At 39.1% G+C, this 16,139-nt stretch overlaps 1 protein-coding gene across 1 annotated transcript; it reads right to left on the bottom strand.

The window, feature by feature from the left end:
- Positions 1 to 353: 353 nt before the first annotated feature.
- LOC114564282 (galactose-specific lectin nattectin) lies at positions 354 to 15,202 on the bottom strand. The gene is made up of 6 exons (XM_028591538.1): positions 15,158 to 15,202; positions 14,748 to 14,810; positions 4,675 to 4,758; positions 4,131 to 4,265; positions 1,225 to 1,336; positions 354 to 1,146 (listed from the first exon to the last, which is right to left on the bottom strand). Exons 1-6 carry the CDS (start codon positions 15,200 to 15,202, stop codon positions 1,076 to 1,078), a joined length of 510 nt encoding a protein of 169 aa, XP_028447339.1. The 3' UTR covers positions 354 to 1,075.
- Positions 15,203 to 16,139: the final 937 nt, after the last annotated feature.

Below are 16,139 nucleotides of genomic sequence, written 5' to 3'. Positions count from 1 at the left end.
TAATAAGTACTTTTACTTTTGTTAAAGTATATTTTATTGCTGATAGTTTTTAAGTTTTTCTTAGTATTTTGAATCCATGACCATGGTGGTTTTAGGTACTTTTACTTCTTTTGTTTTCTTTTTCTCTCATACGTTCTTTAAAAAGTCAAAGTAAACTTTATTATCCAGTAGGAGGACATTCATGTGGTCTTACACTTTAAAATAAACATTATCTTATTACTTAATCTATTCATCAATGAGTTCATTTGTATTTTGGATTAGTATCTTAACCTTGTTCTATTAATGGAATGAAATACTCACAAGAATATAATAATTTGACACTAATTAATAAGTCAGGACCAGACACTGTTTTTGTGACAATATGTCTTTTATTTTTGAATGCTTAGTTGATTATATAGTAAAGGAAATCAGATGAATAAAGAACAACACATCAGTTTTAAGAATAAAAAGGAACCAGTTCATTAAACCAGTGGACTATATGAATTATTAATAATAATTATGAAGTGGTATTACAGTTGCATTCTTCTCTTGTATCAATGACAAGTCCGACAAAATACACACTTTTATTTTCTATCATTTTGGATAAAAAGATCATCACCACTCCTGTCTGGTAGGTTTACCTTTGGAAAGAGTCAGTCTAGCTGTTTCCAGTCTTTATGCTAAGCTAAGCTAGTTGTTTCTGCCCGTTTCCAGTCTTTATGCTAAGCTAAGCTAACGTCTGCTCGAGGGAACTTCATATTTAGCGTACACACATGAGAGTTGTATCGATCTGAACAATAACTCTCAGAGAGAAATCTAATTAGTGTGATAATATTATATCAGATGTATTTAATTTGTGTTATTTACTGTAGATGGAAAGTCCAATTACTGATTAGTTTTTTTCCAGCTCAGTGAGCCAGTTTCTGTCTAATTTTAAACCCAAATGTGAACTGTTCCCTAACTCTTCAGATAATAAACAAGTGAAAGTGAGTCATCTGTCAGCAGAGAGCTGTTTCTGTCTGCTGAACAAACTGAAAGTGAATCAATGATAGAGATTATAGATGAGCTGGAGAGGCATCATGATGGTGTGGTAGAGTTACACACACAGGTTCTTGGAGCACACAAAAGCAGCCTGGTTGTCACAATTCCAGTCGTTCCAGGAGTGTCCTGTAGAGAGAGTGTACAGCCATTTAACTTTCATTTTTAAAAATGCAACATACAACAAGTTTTAAATGTTTTTTTTACCATTCCAGTTCATCAGAAGACAGAACTCCCTTCCACCCAGGTTGTTAGGCTCCCCCGCATCCCAGCTTGTGTAGTCAAATTTGGATCCATCAGTCCACAACCACGTAAACACCTGCAGGAGAAAAGGTTGTTTTAATGTCAAAGTGAAATCAAGAGTTTTTGTTGTTGCAATACTCATTCAGGCCACAAGAATATCCTCCTCTTTTTCTACTGGTCACATGACAGTTAAGGTTACCGGTCTTAATAGTTGATAAATGACTAGTTAAGATTAGAAAAAAGATGGTGGTTTGGATTAAAACACTATTCTCCTTAACTTCTTCAGGACATGATCACCTGTTTCCTGGATGAAAGTCTTGTGTTTTCTCCTTAACTTCTTCAGGACATGAACACCTGTTTCCTGGGTGAAAGTCTTGTGTTTTCTCCTTAACTTCTTCAGGACATGAACACCTGTTTCCTGGGTGAAAGTCTTGTTTTTTCTCCTTAACTTCTTCCAGGACATGAAAACCTGTTTCCTGGGTGAAAGTCTTGTGTTTTCTCTTTAACTTCTTCAGGACATGAACACCTGTTTCCTGGGTGAAACTCTTGTGTTTTCTCCTTAACTTCTTCAGGACATGAACACCTGTTTCCTGGGTGAAAGTCTTGTGTTTTCTCCTTAACTTCTTCAGGACATGAACACCTGTTTCCTGGGTGAAGGTCTTGTGTTTTCTCCTTAACTTATTCAGGACATGAACACCTGTTTCCTGGGTGAAGGTCTTGTGTTTTCTCCTTAACTTCTTCAGGACATGAACACCTGTTTCCTGGGTGAAAGTCTTGTGTTTTCTCCTTAACTTCTTCAGGACATGAACACCTGTTTCCTGGGTGAAAGTCTTGTGTTTTCTCCTTAACTTCTTCAGGACATGAACACCTGTTTCCTGGGTGAAAGTCTTGTGTTTTCTAATTTTTTAATATTTAACTTGTTAAAAAGAATTAACGAAATTAACGCAGCTGTGTTTGTTTACTTCATGTGGCGGCTGAGAAACATAATACGTCTCCATAACAGCAGGCGGCGCTACTCTGTATTGTTGCCCAAGTAATGAAAACCGGCAGCTGATTGGACGAATGCGTCACATGGGTTTGTTTTCTCCGGAAATCCAAAGCCAGACTGTCATGGCGGCCGTTCAGAATACGATCTCATATTGGACTAAAATAGTTCACTGAAACATGTTTCTGAAAACATTTTAGGAGAGAAATAGGCCGTGCAGTTGCTGAATCTGTCTTCATTTCAGATCAACAAAGGTGAGTTAGGAAGATTTTCATCAGATTTTGAAAGACTCTAGTCACCTCATCCTGCTCGCCATTTCCGGGTGAGTCCCGACTGCCCTGCCGGCGACTGAACTCTCGGCTCGTTGGAGATGAACTGAACTCTCGGCTCGTTGGAGACGAACTGAACTCTCGGCTCGTTGGAGATGAACTGAACTCTCGGCTTGTTGGAGACGAACTGAACTCTCGGCTCGTTGGAGATGAACTGAACTCTCGGCTTGTTGGAGACGAACTGAACTCTCGGCTCGTTGGAGATGAACTGAACTCTCGGCTCGTTGGAGATGAACTGAACTCTCGGCTTGTTGGAGATGAACTGAACTCTCGGCTCGTTGGAGACGAACTGAACTCTCGGCTCGTTTGAGATGAACTGAACGTAGGCTCGTTGGAGATGAACTGAACTCTCGGCTCGTTGGAGATGAACTGAACTCTCGGCTCGTTGGAGATGAACTGAACTCTCGGCTCCTTGGAGATGAACTGAACTCTCGGCTCGTTGGAGATGAACTGAACGTAGGCTCGTTGGAGATGAACTGAACTCTCGGCTCGTTGGAGATGAACTGAACTCTCGGCTCGTTGGAGATGAACTGAACTCTCGGCTCGTTGGAGATGAACTGAACTCTCGGCTCCTTGGAGATGAACTGAACTCTCGGCTCCTTGGAGATGAACTAAACTCTCGGCTCGTTGGAGATGAACTGAACGTAGGCTCGTTGGAGATGAACTGAACTCTCGGCTCGTTAGAGATGAACTGAACTCTCGGCTCGTTGGAGATGAACTGAACTCTCGGCTCGTTGGAGATGAACTGCTCCTCGCCTGTAAAGTAGACGAGAGCAGACGAGAGCAGGCGACAGCAGCCGGGGACGGTGACAGTTTCTAGCCGTTTCAGCAGACTTCAGCAGGACTAAATAAGCCAAATTGTTGCTGCTGTTGTTCTGAAAGATATTAAACATTATGAACTTAGCAGAACCTTTCCTTTTGTTTTGTTTTTTCTTATTTGCAAAGTTAAGTGATTTAGCATTTAAATATCCATTATTATAAGCTTCAGTCTCAATTTAAAAAAAGCGATTAATCGCGATTAATTACAGCAAATTGTGCAATTAATTAGTTAATTTTTTTTAATTGATTGACAGCCCTAGTTTTCTCCTTAACTTCTTCAGGACATGAACACCTGTTTCCTGGGTGAAAGTTGTGTGTTTTCTCCTTAACTTCTTCAGGACATGAACACCTGTTTCCTGGGTGAAAGTCTTGTTTTTTCTCCTTAACTTCTTCAGGACATGAACACCTGTTTCCTGGGTGAAAGTCTTGTGTTTTCTCCTTAACTTCTTCAGGACATGAACACCTGTTTCCTGGGTGAAAGTCTTGTGTTTTCTCCTTAACTTCTTCAGGACATGAACACCTGTTTCCTGAGTGAAAGCCTTGTGTTTTAGGAGCCAAACATTCCCCCCCCCCCCTGACCTCCTCCCTATGAGGATCTTCACGCTCTCATTCAGCAGCAGTCAATGTGCAGCTAACAATAATAAATACGTGGAATACGTAATACGTGTACAAGAGCTTCATGAGAACAGGCTGAGAGATGAGCGACATCACTTCCTGTGTGATGATAAAAGTCTCACCTCCACTGCGCTACTGCCTCCGATCCAGGCCTGTGTGTTTCCGCCGGACACTTGGTTAGTGTAGTTTCTGATGAATTTATGTTGGGCATCTGAGTGGATGGAAGCCAGATTCCCACCAATGGTCAGGCAGAAGGTCTAATGGAGAAAATATCATCAGTTTAAAACGTTTAGAAAGAAACATATACATAATCACATTATTGTTTATTACATTATTTCAGGGCAGTTTTACAGTCACAGAGGACATTTTTATACTTTTAATCAGTGGTGTGGAAGAAGTATTCAGATAATTTAATTTAGTAAAACTACTAATACCACACTGTAAAAATACTATATTACACTAACAGTAAATGTAGGCTACTTAGTTACTGGTATTAATACTTTAACTAGCTACATTTTCTTGATGATATTGACATACTTTCAATGCAGGACTTTTACTCTAACAGAGTATTTTTACAGTATGGCATTAGTAGTTTTACTGCAGTAAAGTATTAGAGTACATTGGTATTAAGCATACATGTGTTATGATAGATAATAACTGCTGTACCTCTGCATCGAGCCAGGTCTTTGTCTGCATGTAGAAAGCAAAACAGCGAGAGCCAAACTGAGTCCAACCAGGAGGGCAGGAAGCCTGTATGAACAAACAAGCCAAAAACAATCAGACTAGTCCATATCGACAACTGGTCATTTACGGATTGTTCCTCCTCTGTGCTGTGGAGATACTGTAGAGCTGGCAATGCAAGACTACAATCAGAGCAACCCAACGAGTCAGAGATACTGTTCTGAATACACTTCCTCTGCATTGCTGAAATCCTGAATACGGGCCTACCAGCGTGTAAAAAGCAGCGCTTGGTCAGGTGTATTGGCGACGCAAAAAGTCTCCTTGAGCATCTAGCCCTCTGGTGTTTCACTTTTTGGTGCACTGGGTCGGGATGCAGGTTTAACTGACACGCGGCACAAGAACGGGACAGTTCAATCTTTAGGAAGATTGTGGTTCGGGTTACAAAATGTACGTTTGAGTGACATATCTCAGACAGAATTCATTATGCATCATCATGAAATTGTCACGAATCCACTATGTGAACAGTGACAAGCGGGAGTTTTCTGGAGTCTCTCTTCCTCTCCCTCTCCTCTGCTCGCTCTTTTTCTCCTCTCGCTCTTACTGCAGTGGTGTGACAGGCAGCTCCCAGGATGATCTCTAATCAACCACCTGTGGCTGATTAGTGCAGAGTCTTAAACTGTGGCTGCTCTCTGTTCGGAGCCGGATAGTTAGTTAGTTACCACTCTGTCTGCTGTCACTGTTGACGCCATAATCTGCCTGCAATCACCAGGCGTCTCATTTATAAACGTGGCGTACGCACAGAACGGGGCTGAAAACGTGCGTACGCCACTTCCCACGCAAAGGTTGTGATTTATAAAAAACAAACTTGACGGGAGAATGTTTGGTCCTCCACGCAAACTCTGACCCACGCGTACGCACATTTTGGAGACAAAATAGGAATTGGCAACGCAGATGTTGAGGTGGTGAACTGAAGTCAGACTGCAGAGAGTAAATTATTTTTAAGATTACTCGTAATATTTTCTAGTATTGATGCCTCACGCACATTCTTTCACTCCATATCATGAAATAAATCCAGCAGGGTTATTTGTGCTTATACTGAGTGATAACTGTTCCATAAACACCTCCAACTCCAATCTTAAATAAAAACTCATTCTTAATATTTAATCGGCGCTGTCTCGCCGTCACATTGTCCTCTACGGAGCGCAGGAGGAGGAGATGGACAGACTACATGGAATACAGGATAGCATCAAATACCCTACCATTAGATAACTGCACAACACAGTGTAAATAACTAAATATCTGTCTTTAAAACTGTGTATATATCATCAAATGTCAAAGTCTGGAAATACAGCCGTTATTCTGGCGCAGTCGTTACCCTTAATGTCCTCGTTATTGGTCCGAACTTTAATACTGTTCATAACAAAGCCTGCATGAAGAAAAGTGTGTTTTTGCCTGTTACATTTTATTTTGTCTTCAGATTGTATGTCGGGGGATACCATTAGTTAAAGCTGTGTTGGCAAGGTGTTAACAATCACAAATTGCTGTAAACATATAAATACTGCGGTGAACCCGTGCGTAATGCTTCATGATGGCCCTGCTGGCCCTGCAGGAGGACTATGCTAACGGAAGAATCAGGAGAGAAAGAGACTTCAGGGACCATGACGATGACTAATGAGCTCTTGGATCTATGTACTGAATTGGGTCCAGTAGAGAGGGCAACACGCCGGAACCGGGCCATCCCGTTCCAAGTACAGGTCCTCGCCACTCTGGGTGAAACCGGCTGTTTCCAGAGGGAAATGGCTGACAGCTGAGTGTTTTATTTTTTTAGATAAAAATTATATATAATCTTCAACTTTATCACTAAGGCTTGAGAGGATATAATATATAGTTCTGTTAAATCTTATTATATACGTCTGGTATATCAACGCTGTCCCAGAGTGCCATAATGCCTGCTGATTTGGACGTATTATTAATATACAGTATGTAGTCTATAGATCAGGGTTCCCTACACTGTGCAAGAACAGGCCGAAATTATAATTCAATTTGCAGCAATTCCTGAATGTCTGAGAAAGTGTTTTGCTTTTTCTCCGCCAGTCGTCATGATTTGGTGTAACGAAGAACAACTGCCAGGGTCATTAACATACTGATCAGCATTCACCAGGTGCTTTACATTGACTATTTATGGTTAAAAATGGGCGTGTACAGGGCGGGATAAGAGGCTGATCCACGTACGCACACTTGTAGGTAATCTGTGATTTATAAAGGGAACATTGCTTACAGATATGCGTACACATGGTTTTATAAATCTGACTTTTTTTCAGCATACATCATTTTGGGCTTTTGGGCGCACGTACACTTATAGTAAGGATCCTACGCACAGTTTTATAAATGAGACCCCAGCTCTGCTCGACTCGCCTTCCCTGTCCGTGTTCACTACTGTGTTTTGTCTGCTTCTGGGTTCTGGCTACAAATCCTGACAGAAAGATATGCCTGAATCATGCTTCTCTTGGCTGACAATGAGGAGAACTTAAGGAAACACTTTATAATAACCATCACTAATAAATGGTACATTTATAGTTAATTAATCTTTACTTAAGATGTATTTTACTGTTAAAATACAATGAAATGATTTATAATGTTTATTCATTATTATTAATGTTATAATTAATGTTATTTCATCATTCATTCATTCATTAGTTTAGTGTCATATTCAATAATAATTTTATAACTTCAGAAAGCTAGTTAATACTTTGTCAGTGATTAATACTTGTTTTGTAAACCATCTATAAACATGATTGGAATGGCAAGTATAAAGTTGCAGCTAATCCTTATAATAATAAGTTAATAATTAATAAATGGTTTATAAAGCATCAAGTAACATTTATTTGACCCCTTTAAATCTTTTTGTTGGCGATCTGTTAAAGAGATGATGATTTTATTATTTGATAATATCTAAATAATGTTTATAGATGCTTTACAAAGTCTTTATTAACCATTAACAATGTATTATTTTCATTAGTTGAAACTTTACAATAGACATCCAAATAATGTTTACTGACGGTTTACAAACGATTATTTAATCATTAACAAAAAGTTATTATAATACATAAAATGTTTTGATGTGAACAACAATAAACTGTTAAAATAACATACAGGTCCGTGTACTTTTTCATTCATTCGATTTTCATTTCATAAACAGACTTAAAAAACAAAAAATGAATGGTTATTTGATTTTCATTTTAAAATACAACATTTGAAATTGAAATACAAGGCATTTTTCTCTTTTCATGGTCAAAAGGGGATGGGAGAAATAAAAATATGCTGTGATTTTCATTTTCTATTTTATATAACAAAAATAAAATCACGAACGAAAAAAGGCTTGTTTTTTCATATTGAGAGACCGGATGTTGTCATTTCCAAGGCAACAGCGCCAGCCTAGCGTACCAGTGTTGCTTTCAGCCCAGGCTAAAATTACTTTGGAAACCTGTACTCTTGATAATGCTTGGGGGGAATTTTATTTCATAATGTCACATGTATTTATTACCCTCTGTCCCTGCCTCCCTCTCACTCTCTGTCTCTACCCGCCGCAGACATCTTCGCCCCAAGAGAGTCGAACCAGCTGACTGAGGAAACAGACTTTCAGTTCACGGCTGTAACGGTACCGTTACGCCACCGTTACCAATCCCAGCAAACTTTCTGTTGCTGCCGTTAAACTCGCTGATCATGGGGATCAGACCTCCGGTGCTGGGTCTAATATATTAGCTGCTGCAGCTAGCTAGCAGCTAGCCACCAGCCCTGTGACCTGAGTCCTCGGTTCGCTCCCCGGTGCCGACTGGCTCTTGTCCGTCTGCAGAGCAAAACAAAACTTCCTTTGAATATAATGTGCATATAAAGTCCCCTGAAATAAACAAGTAAAACATTTGTATTTAGCCTATTGAACTATAATGAATAATATGTTCATATTGCCTCATTTATGTATTTTATGATCCATTTCACAGCCATATTAATGTATATTTATGTAAAGGGAGGCAAAACAACGGATGATCAGTCGCTCAGGAAGGACACTCTAAATTCTAAAATGCTTAACGTGAAAAAGCTTAACGTGGTTTAATGTACCTTAACAATGATCAATAATTACCAAATTTCTCGCTCATATCCTCATAACCACTGAAAACTGTCAAAAAATCTAACCCAAAGTCCAATAGCTTATTATGGACGTTATCTGACTAATAATTGACTTATCTGATTGATCATTGTTTAGCTGTAGGCTACATTAAGAAAGTTTTGTTATCTCACAGACTCCGACTAAAAGCAACTAGCAAGCATGCCTGGCATCAGTGCATCATAGCATATCACTATCTGTAAATAAATCCCGAACCCCCGGTGACTCTCTGCCAGATCAGCAAGCTTAACGGCAGCAACAGAAAGTTTGCTGGGATTGTTAACGGTAATATAACGGTAACGTTACAGCCGTGAACTGAAAGTCTGTTTCCTCAGTCAGCTGGTTCGACTCTCTTGGGGGCAAAGTTGTCTCCGGCGGGTAGAGACAGAGAGGCAGAGGGAGAGAGGGTAATACATAAATGTGACATTATGAAATAAAATTCCCCCCAAGCATTATCAAGAGCATAGGTTAGGTTTCCAAACACTGCTAGGCTGCACCGGCGCTGTTGCCTTGCAAATGACAACATCCGGTCTCTGAAAATAAAAACAAGCCTTTTTTCATTTCTATTTCCAAGTGATTTTATTTTTGTTATATGAAATAGAAAATGAAAATCACAGCATATTTTAAACTTCTCCCATCCCCTTTTGACCATGAAAAGGAAAAAAACGCCTTGTATTTCAATTTCAAATGTTGTGTTTTAAAAACGAAAATCAAATAACCATTTGTTTTTTGTTTTTTAATACCTGTTTATGAAATGAAAATCGAATGAACGAAAAAGTACACTGACCCATACATTAAAGCATAACTAATAATTAGTAAATATTATACATTTTCATTTTCGTTCATTCGATTTTCATCTCATAAACAGGTATTAAAAAACAAAAAACGAATGGTTATTTGATTTTCGTTTTAAAATTTTGAAATTTTTTTTTTTTTCTTTTTCATGGTTGAAATAAGATAGGAGAAAGTTTAAATATGCTGTGATTTTCATTTACTATTTTATATAACAAAAATAAAATCACTCGAAAAAAGGCTTGTTATTTTATATTCAGAGACCGGATGTTGTCTTCGCCCAAAGAAAGTCGAACCAGCTGAGCAAACAGACTTTCGGTTCACGGCTGTAACGTTACCGTTATATTACCGTTAACAATCCCAGCAAAGTTTCTGTTGCTGCCGTTAAGCTTGCTGATCTGGCAGAGTCACCGGGGCTTCGGGATCAGATCATGGGGATCAGACCTCCGGTGCTGGGTCTAATATTCTAATATTAGCTGCTGCTGCAGCTAGCTAGCAGCTAGCCACCAGCCCTGTGACCTCGGTCCTCGCGGTTCGCTCCCCGGGACTGACTCTGCAGAGCTGGCGTTACCCGCTCTATGATCAATGAGCAATGATCAAGGATTACCAAATTTCTCTCTCATAACCACTGAAAACTGTCAAAAATCTAACCCAATGTCCAATGGACATAGCTGACATTAAGGGTTTCTGCTTCATTAAGGGATATTGTAATGAAAAAGCTTAACGTGGTTAATGTACCTAAACAGTAATCAAAAAATCTAACCCAAGTCGTTATGGACGTTATCTGACTGATAACTGACTGATATCTGATTGATCATTGTTTAGGTAGCTACATTAAAGTTAAGCTTTTTCACGTTATAAGCGTTTTAGAATGTCCCTGCTGCAGCTGAGGGAATCTGTAGCCTATAACTTCCGTTTTTTGCCCCCCTTTACATAAATATACATATGGCTATGAAATAGATCATGAAATACATAAATGAGGAAATACATATGAACATAGGCATTAGTCATAATAGTTCAATAGCCTAAATACATGTATGTTTTACTATGTATTTCGAGGGACTTTTGTTTATTCCATCTATTTATATGCACGTTATATTTAAAGGAAGTTTGGTTATCTCACAGACCCAGACTAAAAGCAGCTAGTGCATATAAGTGCATCATAGCATATCACTATCTGCAAATAAAAGAAAATATGAATAAATCACGAGCGCGGCAGATTCCCAGCTCAGCTAGAGCAGGTAACGCAGCGCTGCAGACGGACCAGTCAGTCAGCACCGGGGGAGCAAACCGCGGGGACCGAGGTCACAGGGCTGGTGGCTAGCTGATAGCTAGCTGCAGCAGCTAATATTAGAATATGAAAAGTGAAACTTCACGGTTGTAGCATGAAATGTGGTTTGTGTTTAGCCTCCATCATCATTTTCTATCATGTGAAACCAGAGCCAGCCTAGTGGTGAATCTGCAGACAGATGCTTAACAGTGTGCTCCTCAGCAGTAAGCTCCCCCTGCTGCTCATAAGGTGCCTCTGCACCCCTTTGGTTTCAGACCCTCCCACCAGCCTTTGGGCCACGCCTCCTCATTTACATTGACATGTGTCAAGTCCAAATGAAAAGGCAATGTTAAATGGAAATTCAAAAGCCAAATATTAAGTCTGTGGATTGATGAAAAGCTAACCTTCAAGGTTCATATTGAAAAATTAGTGAGAAAACGTGAAGCTTGGTTTTTATTTTAGGAATAAATCCTGTTTTACTACCCAAGCTAGGAAGAAATTGATCAGTGTCACTTTCCTACCAGTCTTAGACTATGGGGATGTTATTTACATGCATGCTGCCTCTACCACACTGGACACAGTCTACCATGATGCATTACGTTTCATTACTAATGCCAAGTCACGCACTCATCACTGTCTTCTTTATGAGGAAACTGGTTTTAGCTCTTTAGGTCTGCGTAGATGGTTCCACTGGCACTTTTTTATTTTTAAAGCAATTAATGGTACTTTACCCAGTTATCTTACTAGTCTGTTGACCAGGAATCATCACCTTTACAATCTCCACTCCGCTAACATTTTGGCTCTGAATATCCCCCGTGTAACAACAGAATTTGGCAAGACAGCTTTTAGTTATGCTGCTCCTTGGTGTTGGAATTTACTCCAAAATGTTTTGAAGATTTCTGTTCTCATCCCACTTAAACATTTTAAACAATTACTTAAACAAAAAAATTTGAACAATGCACATGTTTTCAATAAGCCCTTTTATGTTATTTTAAATTGTTTTACATGTACTGTAAATGTTTTTTGTTTGCTGTGTCTGTTTTTGTGATTCTGTGTAACTTGTGTACTGTTGCTCCAGGGCTCCCTTGTAAAAGAGATTTGATTATCTCAATGGGACATCACCTGGTAAAATAAAGGATAAATAAATAAAAATAAAAATAAATGAAAATTAAAATCCATTGTTAAATTGAAATTCAAAAGCCAAATATTAAATGAAAATTAAAATCCAATGTTAAATTGAAATTCAAAAGCCAAATATTAAATGAAAATTAAAATCCAATGTTAAATTGAAATTCAAAAGCCAAATATTAAATGAAAATTAAAATCCAATGTTAAATTGAAATTCAAAAGCCAAATATTAAATGAAAATTAAAGTCCAATGTTAAATTAAAATTCAAAAGCCAAATATTAAATGAAAATTAAAATCCAATGTTAAATTAAAATTCAAAAGCCAAATATTAAATGAAAATTAAAAGCCAATGATAAATTGAAATTCAAAAGCCAAATATTAAATTCAAAAGCCATAATATTATAATTTTTAATTTGATCTCGCTTTGTTTTCTCTTTGGACTTTCAATTTGAATTATGAATAAATATTTCCTCCATAGTGGATGGTATAGCAAAGTAAAGAGAACTTTGCTTCTGCTGCTGTCTACCTGTCAGCTGGGTCCTGCACTCTGAGTCTGAACATTTCCTCCAATACCCAACCTGATGTAAAAATGTCAGAAGGGCATTTCAAGTCAAGTCAAGTCAAGTCAAGTCATTTGTCAATTTCTTCACATATACTAGACATGCAGAGGAATCAAAAGTTCGTGTCTCACCATCCCATGGTGAAGAAGAAGAAAACATGCACAACAGATAAGAAGACATTCCTACCACAAGAGTAAAAAACAGATAGGGACATTTTTCCTAACAGAAGAATGTTACAAGCAGCAAACATTGTTATTGTTATATGATGTGGTCTGGTAGTGCAGAACAGTTCATCAACAGTGCAACAGCAACAGGGGGGCCGAGGGAGGGGGGTAGAGAGGGGAGAGGGTTCAGTTTCCTGACAGCTTGGTGGATAAAGCTGTTTGCTAGTCTGGTGGAGCGGGCACTGAGGCTTTATTTCCTCTTAGTCTCAAACAAGGTTGAATATTTCAAAAAGTTTTAATGGGATTTGAAAGTTGAATACTACCCTGAATGTACAAAATATGTGGAACATTTTAAAGTTCTGAGTTTTTTGGTGAATGTATGAATGAGTAGATAGCAGTTGAAAATAAATGAATTTGTGTCAAAGTTGAACATGTAAGTAAGTAAGTAAGTAAAGTTTATTTCTATAGCACATTTAAAAACAGCTCGCGCTGACCAAAGTGCTGTATACCTAACGCATTAGCCACAGGGTGATAAAATAAAAAATAAAATAAAACGCGTACAAATCAGTGATTTAGGCTAAAAAGTACATAGAAAGACAAACACTTAATTACCAACATAGCAGGATAAGACAATTAAGATGCCGGGAAGGCCAATTAAAAAGGTGAGTTTTGAGCCTGGCTTTGAATATCACTACTGAAGGGGCATTTCTGATGTCAGGTAGCAGTCGGTTCCACAGCTGAGGAACAGCAACAGAAAAGGCTCGGTCACCTTTTTGGTTAATCCGGGACCGTGGGACATGGAGGAGGCCTTGGCTGGAGGATCTGAGGGACCTGGGGTTACGTGGTGATTAATGATATCTGCTATGTAGCTGGGGGCCAGGGCATGAAGAGCTTTAAAAACCATCAGCAGTATTTTAAATTGTATCCTAGACTGGACTGTAAGCCAGTGCAGGGAGGCTAGGACAGGTGTAATGTGTTCACGCTTTTTTGTATTTGTGATTTTGGACCATCTGAAGCCGAGCCACCAGAGTCAGAGGGAAACCGAAGTAGAGAGAGTTACAGTAGTCTAAGCGGGAGGTTATGAAGGCATGGAGGACTTTTTCCAGATCATTGTATGACAGAACAGACGAGTTTAGAAATTATTCTTAGTTGGTAAAAACTGAACTTTACAACAGGTTAGGATGGGAGTCTAAAATAACACCCAAGTTACGTGCATGGGGTTTAACATAGGGGGCAAGGGGACCAAGGTCGGCAGGGATGGCAGTTTTAGATTTTGAAGGTCCAAAGACAATAACTTCAGTTTTGTTATCATGTAACTGAAGAAAATTGTTAGCCATCCAGATTTTAATTTCTTTCAAACAGTCTAAAAGATGCTGCATGGAGTTACTGGATTTAAGTAGGGTGTACAGTTGGGAGTCATCTGCATAGAAATGGAATGAGATATTAAATTGTCTGATGATGTTACCTAATGAAACTAATTTATATCTGTCTGCATGTGAGCGGTAGGTAATTGTGTGAGACAATTAACGCGCATGTTTTATTTGATGGATAGTATTTTCAAATATGGTTTGGCTTGGTCATGTGTTACATGTGAAATTTTAGTTGGAGGATATCATTAATGCTAGCTAACACAGTGAGCTCTTTACAACACCGTTATCATAAATGATTAGCACTTGGATTAGCGAGCGTCAAAGGATCAGAAATGCATCTAAAATATTAGTAGCATCAAAAAAAGCGACGAGCATGAAAAAAGTTGAAAGGATAAAGAAAACGTGTTGAAACAAACATTGTTTCATTAGCAAAAGAACAGATTTCTTCTCAGAAGTTTACTAACTGAGCAGCTTTGTATGAGATAATTTTACAGTAAATAACTTTATAATAATTAATAATTTGTACTGTAGGTACACACTAAAGTCTGGGTAATGAGATGCCAGATCTTTTTCTATTATTTTAGTGATTTATTTCTTAAGAGTGTACTTACATATGCAGCCAACAGTCCGCTGGACAAACAGAGCAACAAAGCTAATGGAAAGACTGATGTCATCTGTGGAGAGAAGTTAAACAAAGTCAACATACATCAGACAAGGAAATAATGTCAGACAATGAATGACTGCAACTGATCATTAATGAGCCATTTATCAAATTAAAGCATCCTGCTAGTTATAAGTGTATTATATAATATAAATATGGTTTAATATTTGATAGATTATTAATTGTCATCCGCTTATCAGGGGTCAGGTTGTGGGGGTTGCAGCTCCAGCAGGGGACCCCAAACTCTGACTACCCAGGGGGCATCCTTACCAGACGCCTAAACCAGCTCACCATGCTCCTTTTGAAGCAAAGGAGCATCAACTCTACTCCGAGCTCCTCACGGATGACTGAGCCTCTCACCCTATCTCTAAAGGAGAGGCTAACCATCCTCCTGAGGAAACCCATTTCACCGCTTGTACCCCGGATCTTGTAGCCTGGATGCCAGCCAAACTTATGCCCGCACACAAAATTCGAGGTTGGGAAGTTCGGTCTGGAGTCGCTCCGTTGAGAAGCAATTATTGCCCGAACAGGATCTGTTCGGACCAATCAGATTGTCGGACAGATGATCTGCAGTAACCGAATCAACCACGTCACCAAAGAACGCTTGGGTTGAATTTGTTGAGATGTGTAGATTCCACCATCGCGTCTGTTACAGAAGATATCGACAGGCATTCATTTTAAAATCCTCAGCGGAGGAGCCTCAACAACTGCCCGAAAGCACAGTAGCGTTATATGGTGGAGAGACATAGAGAGAGACTGAAGAGAGAGAGTGTTATATGGTGGAGAGACATAGAAAGAGACTGGAGAGAGAGAGAGTTATATGGTGGAGAGACATAGAGAGAGACTGAAGAGAGAGAGTGTTATATGGTGGAGAGACATAGAAAGAGACTGGAGAGAGAGAGAGTTATATGGTGGAGAGACATAGAGAGAGACTGGAGAGAGAGAGAGTTATATGGTGGAGAGACATAGAGAGAGACTGGAGAGAGAGAGAGTTATATGGTGGAGAGACATAGAGAGAGACTGGAGAGAGAGAGTTATTATGGTGGAGAGACATAGAGAGAGACTGGAGAGAGAGAGTTATATGGTGGAGAGACATAGAGAGAGACTGGAGAGAGAAAGAGTTATATGGTGGAGAGACATAGAGAGAGACTGGAGAGAGAGAGTGTTATATGGTGGAGAGACATAGAGAGAGACTGGAGAGAGAGAGAGTTATATGGTGGAGAGACATAGAGAGAGACTGGAGAGAGAGAGAGAGTTATATGGTGGAGAGACATAGAGAGAGACTGGAGAGAGAGAGTTATATGGTGGAGAGACATAGAGAGAGACTGAAGAGAGAGAGAGT

The sequence above is a fragment of the Perca flavescens genome, chromosome 11, assembly GCF_004354835.1.
Source record: "Perca flavescens isolate YP-PL-M2 chromosome 11, PFLA_1.0, whole genome shotgun sequence".
NCBI lineage: Eukaryota > Metazoa > Chordata > Actinopteri > Perciformes > Percidae > Perca > Perca flavescens.
The sequence above is the reverse complement of the archived record's forward strand: the minus strand, read 5'-3'. Positions and strand labels throughout refer to the sequence as shown.

Coding starts and splice junctions, on each gene's coding strand:
- LOC114564282 (XM_028591538.1), bottom strand. CDS start 15,202: ATGGGTTTCCTCAGGAGGATGGTTAGCCTCTCCTTTAGAGATAGG. Junction 4,266..4,674: donor AGACCTGGCTCGATGCAGAG/GTACAGCAGTTA, acceptor TTTCTCCATTAG/ACCTTCTGCCTGACCATTGG. Junction 1,147..1,224: donor TCTTCTGATGAACTGGAATG/GTAAAAAAAACA, acceptor CTCTCTCTACAG/GACACTCCTGGAACGACTGG.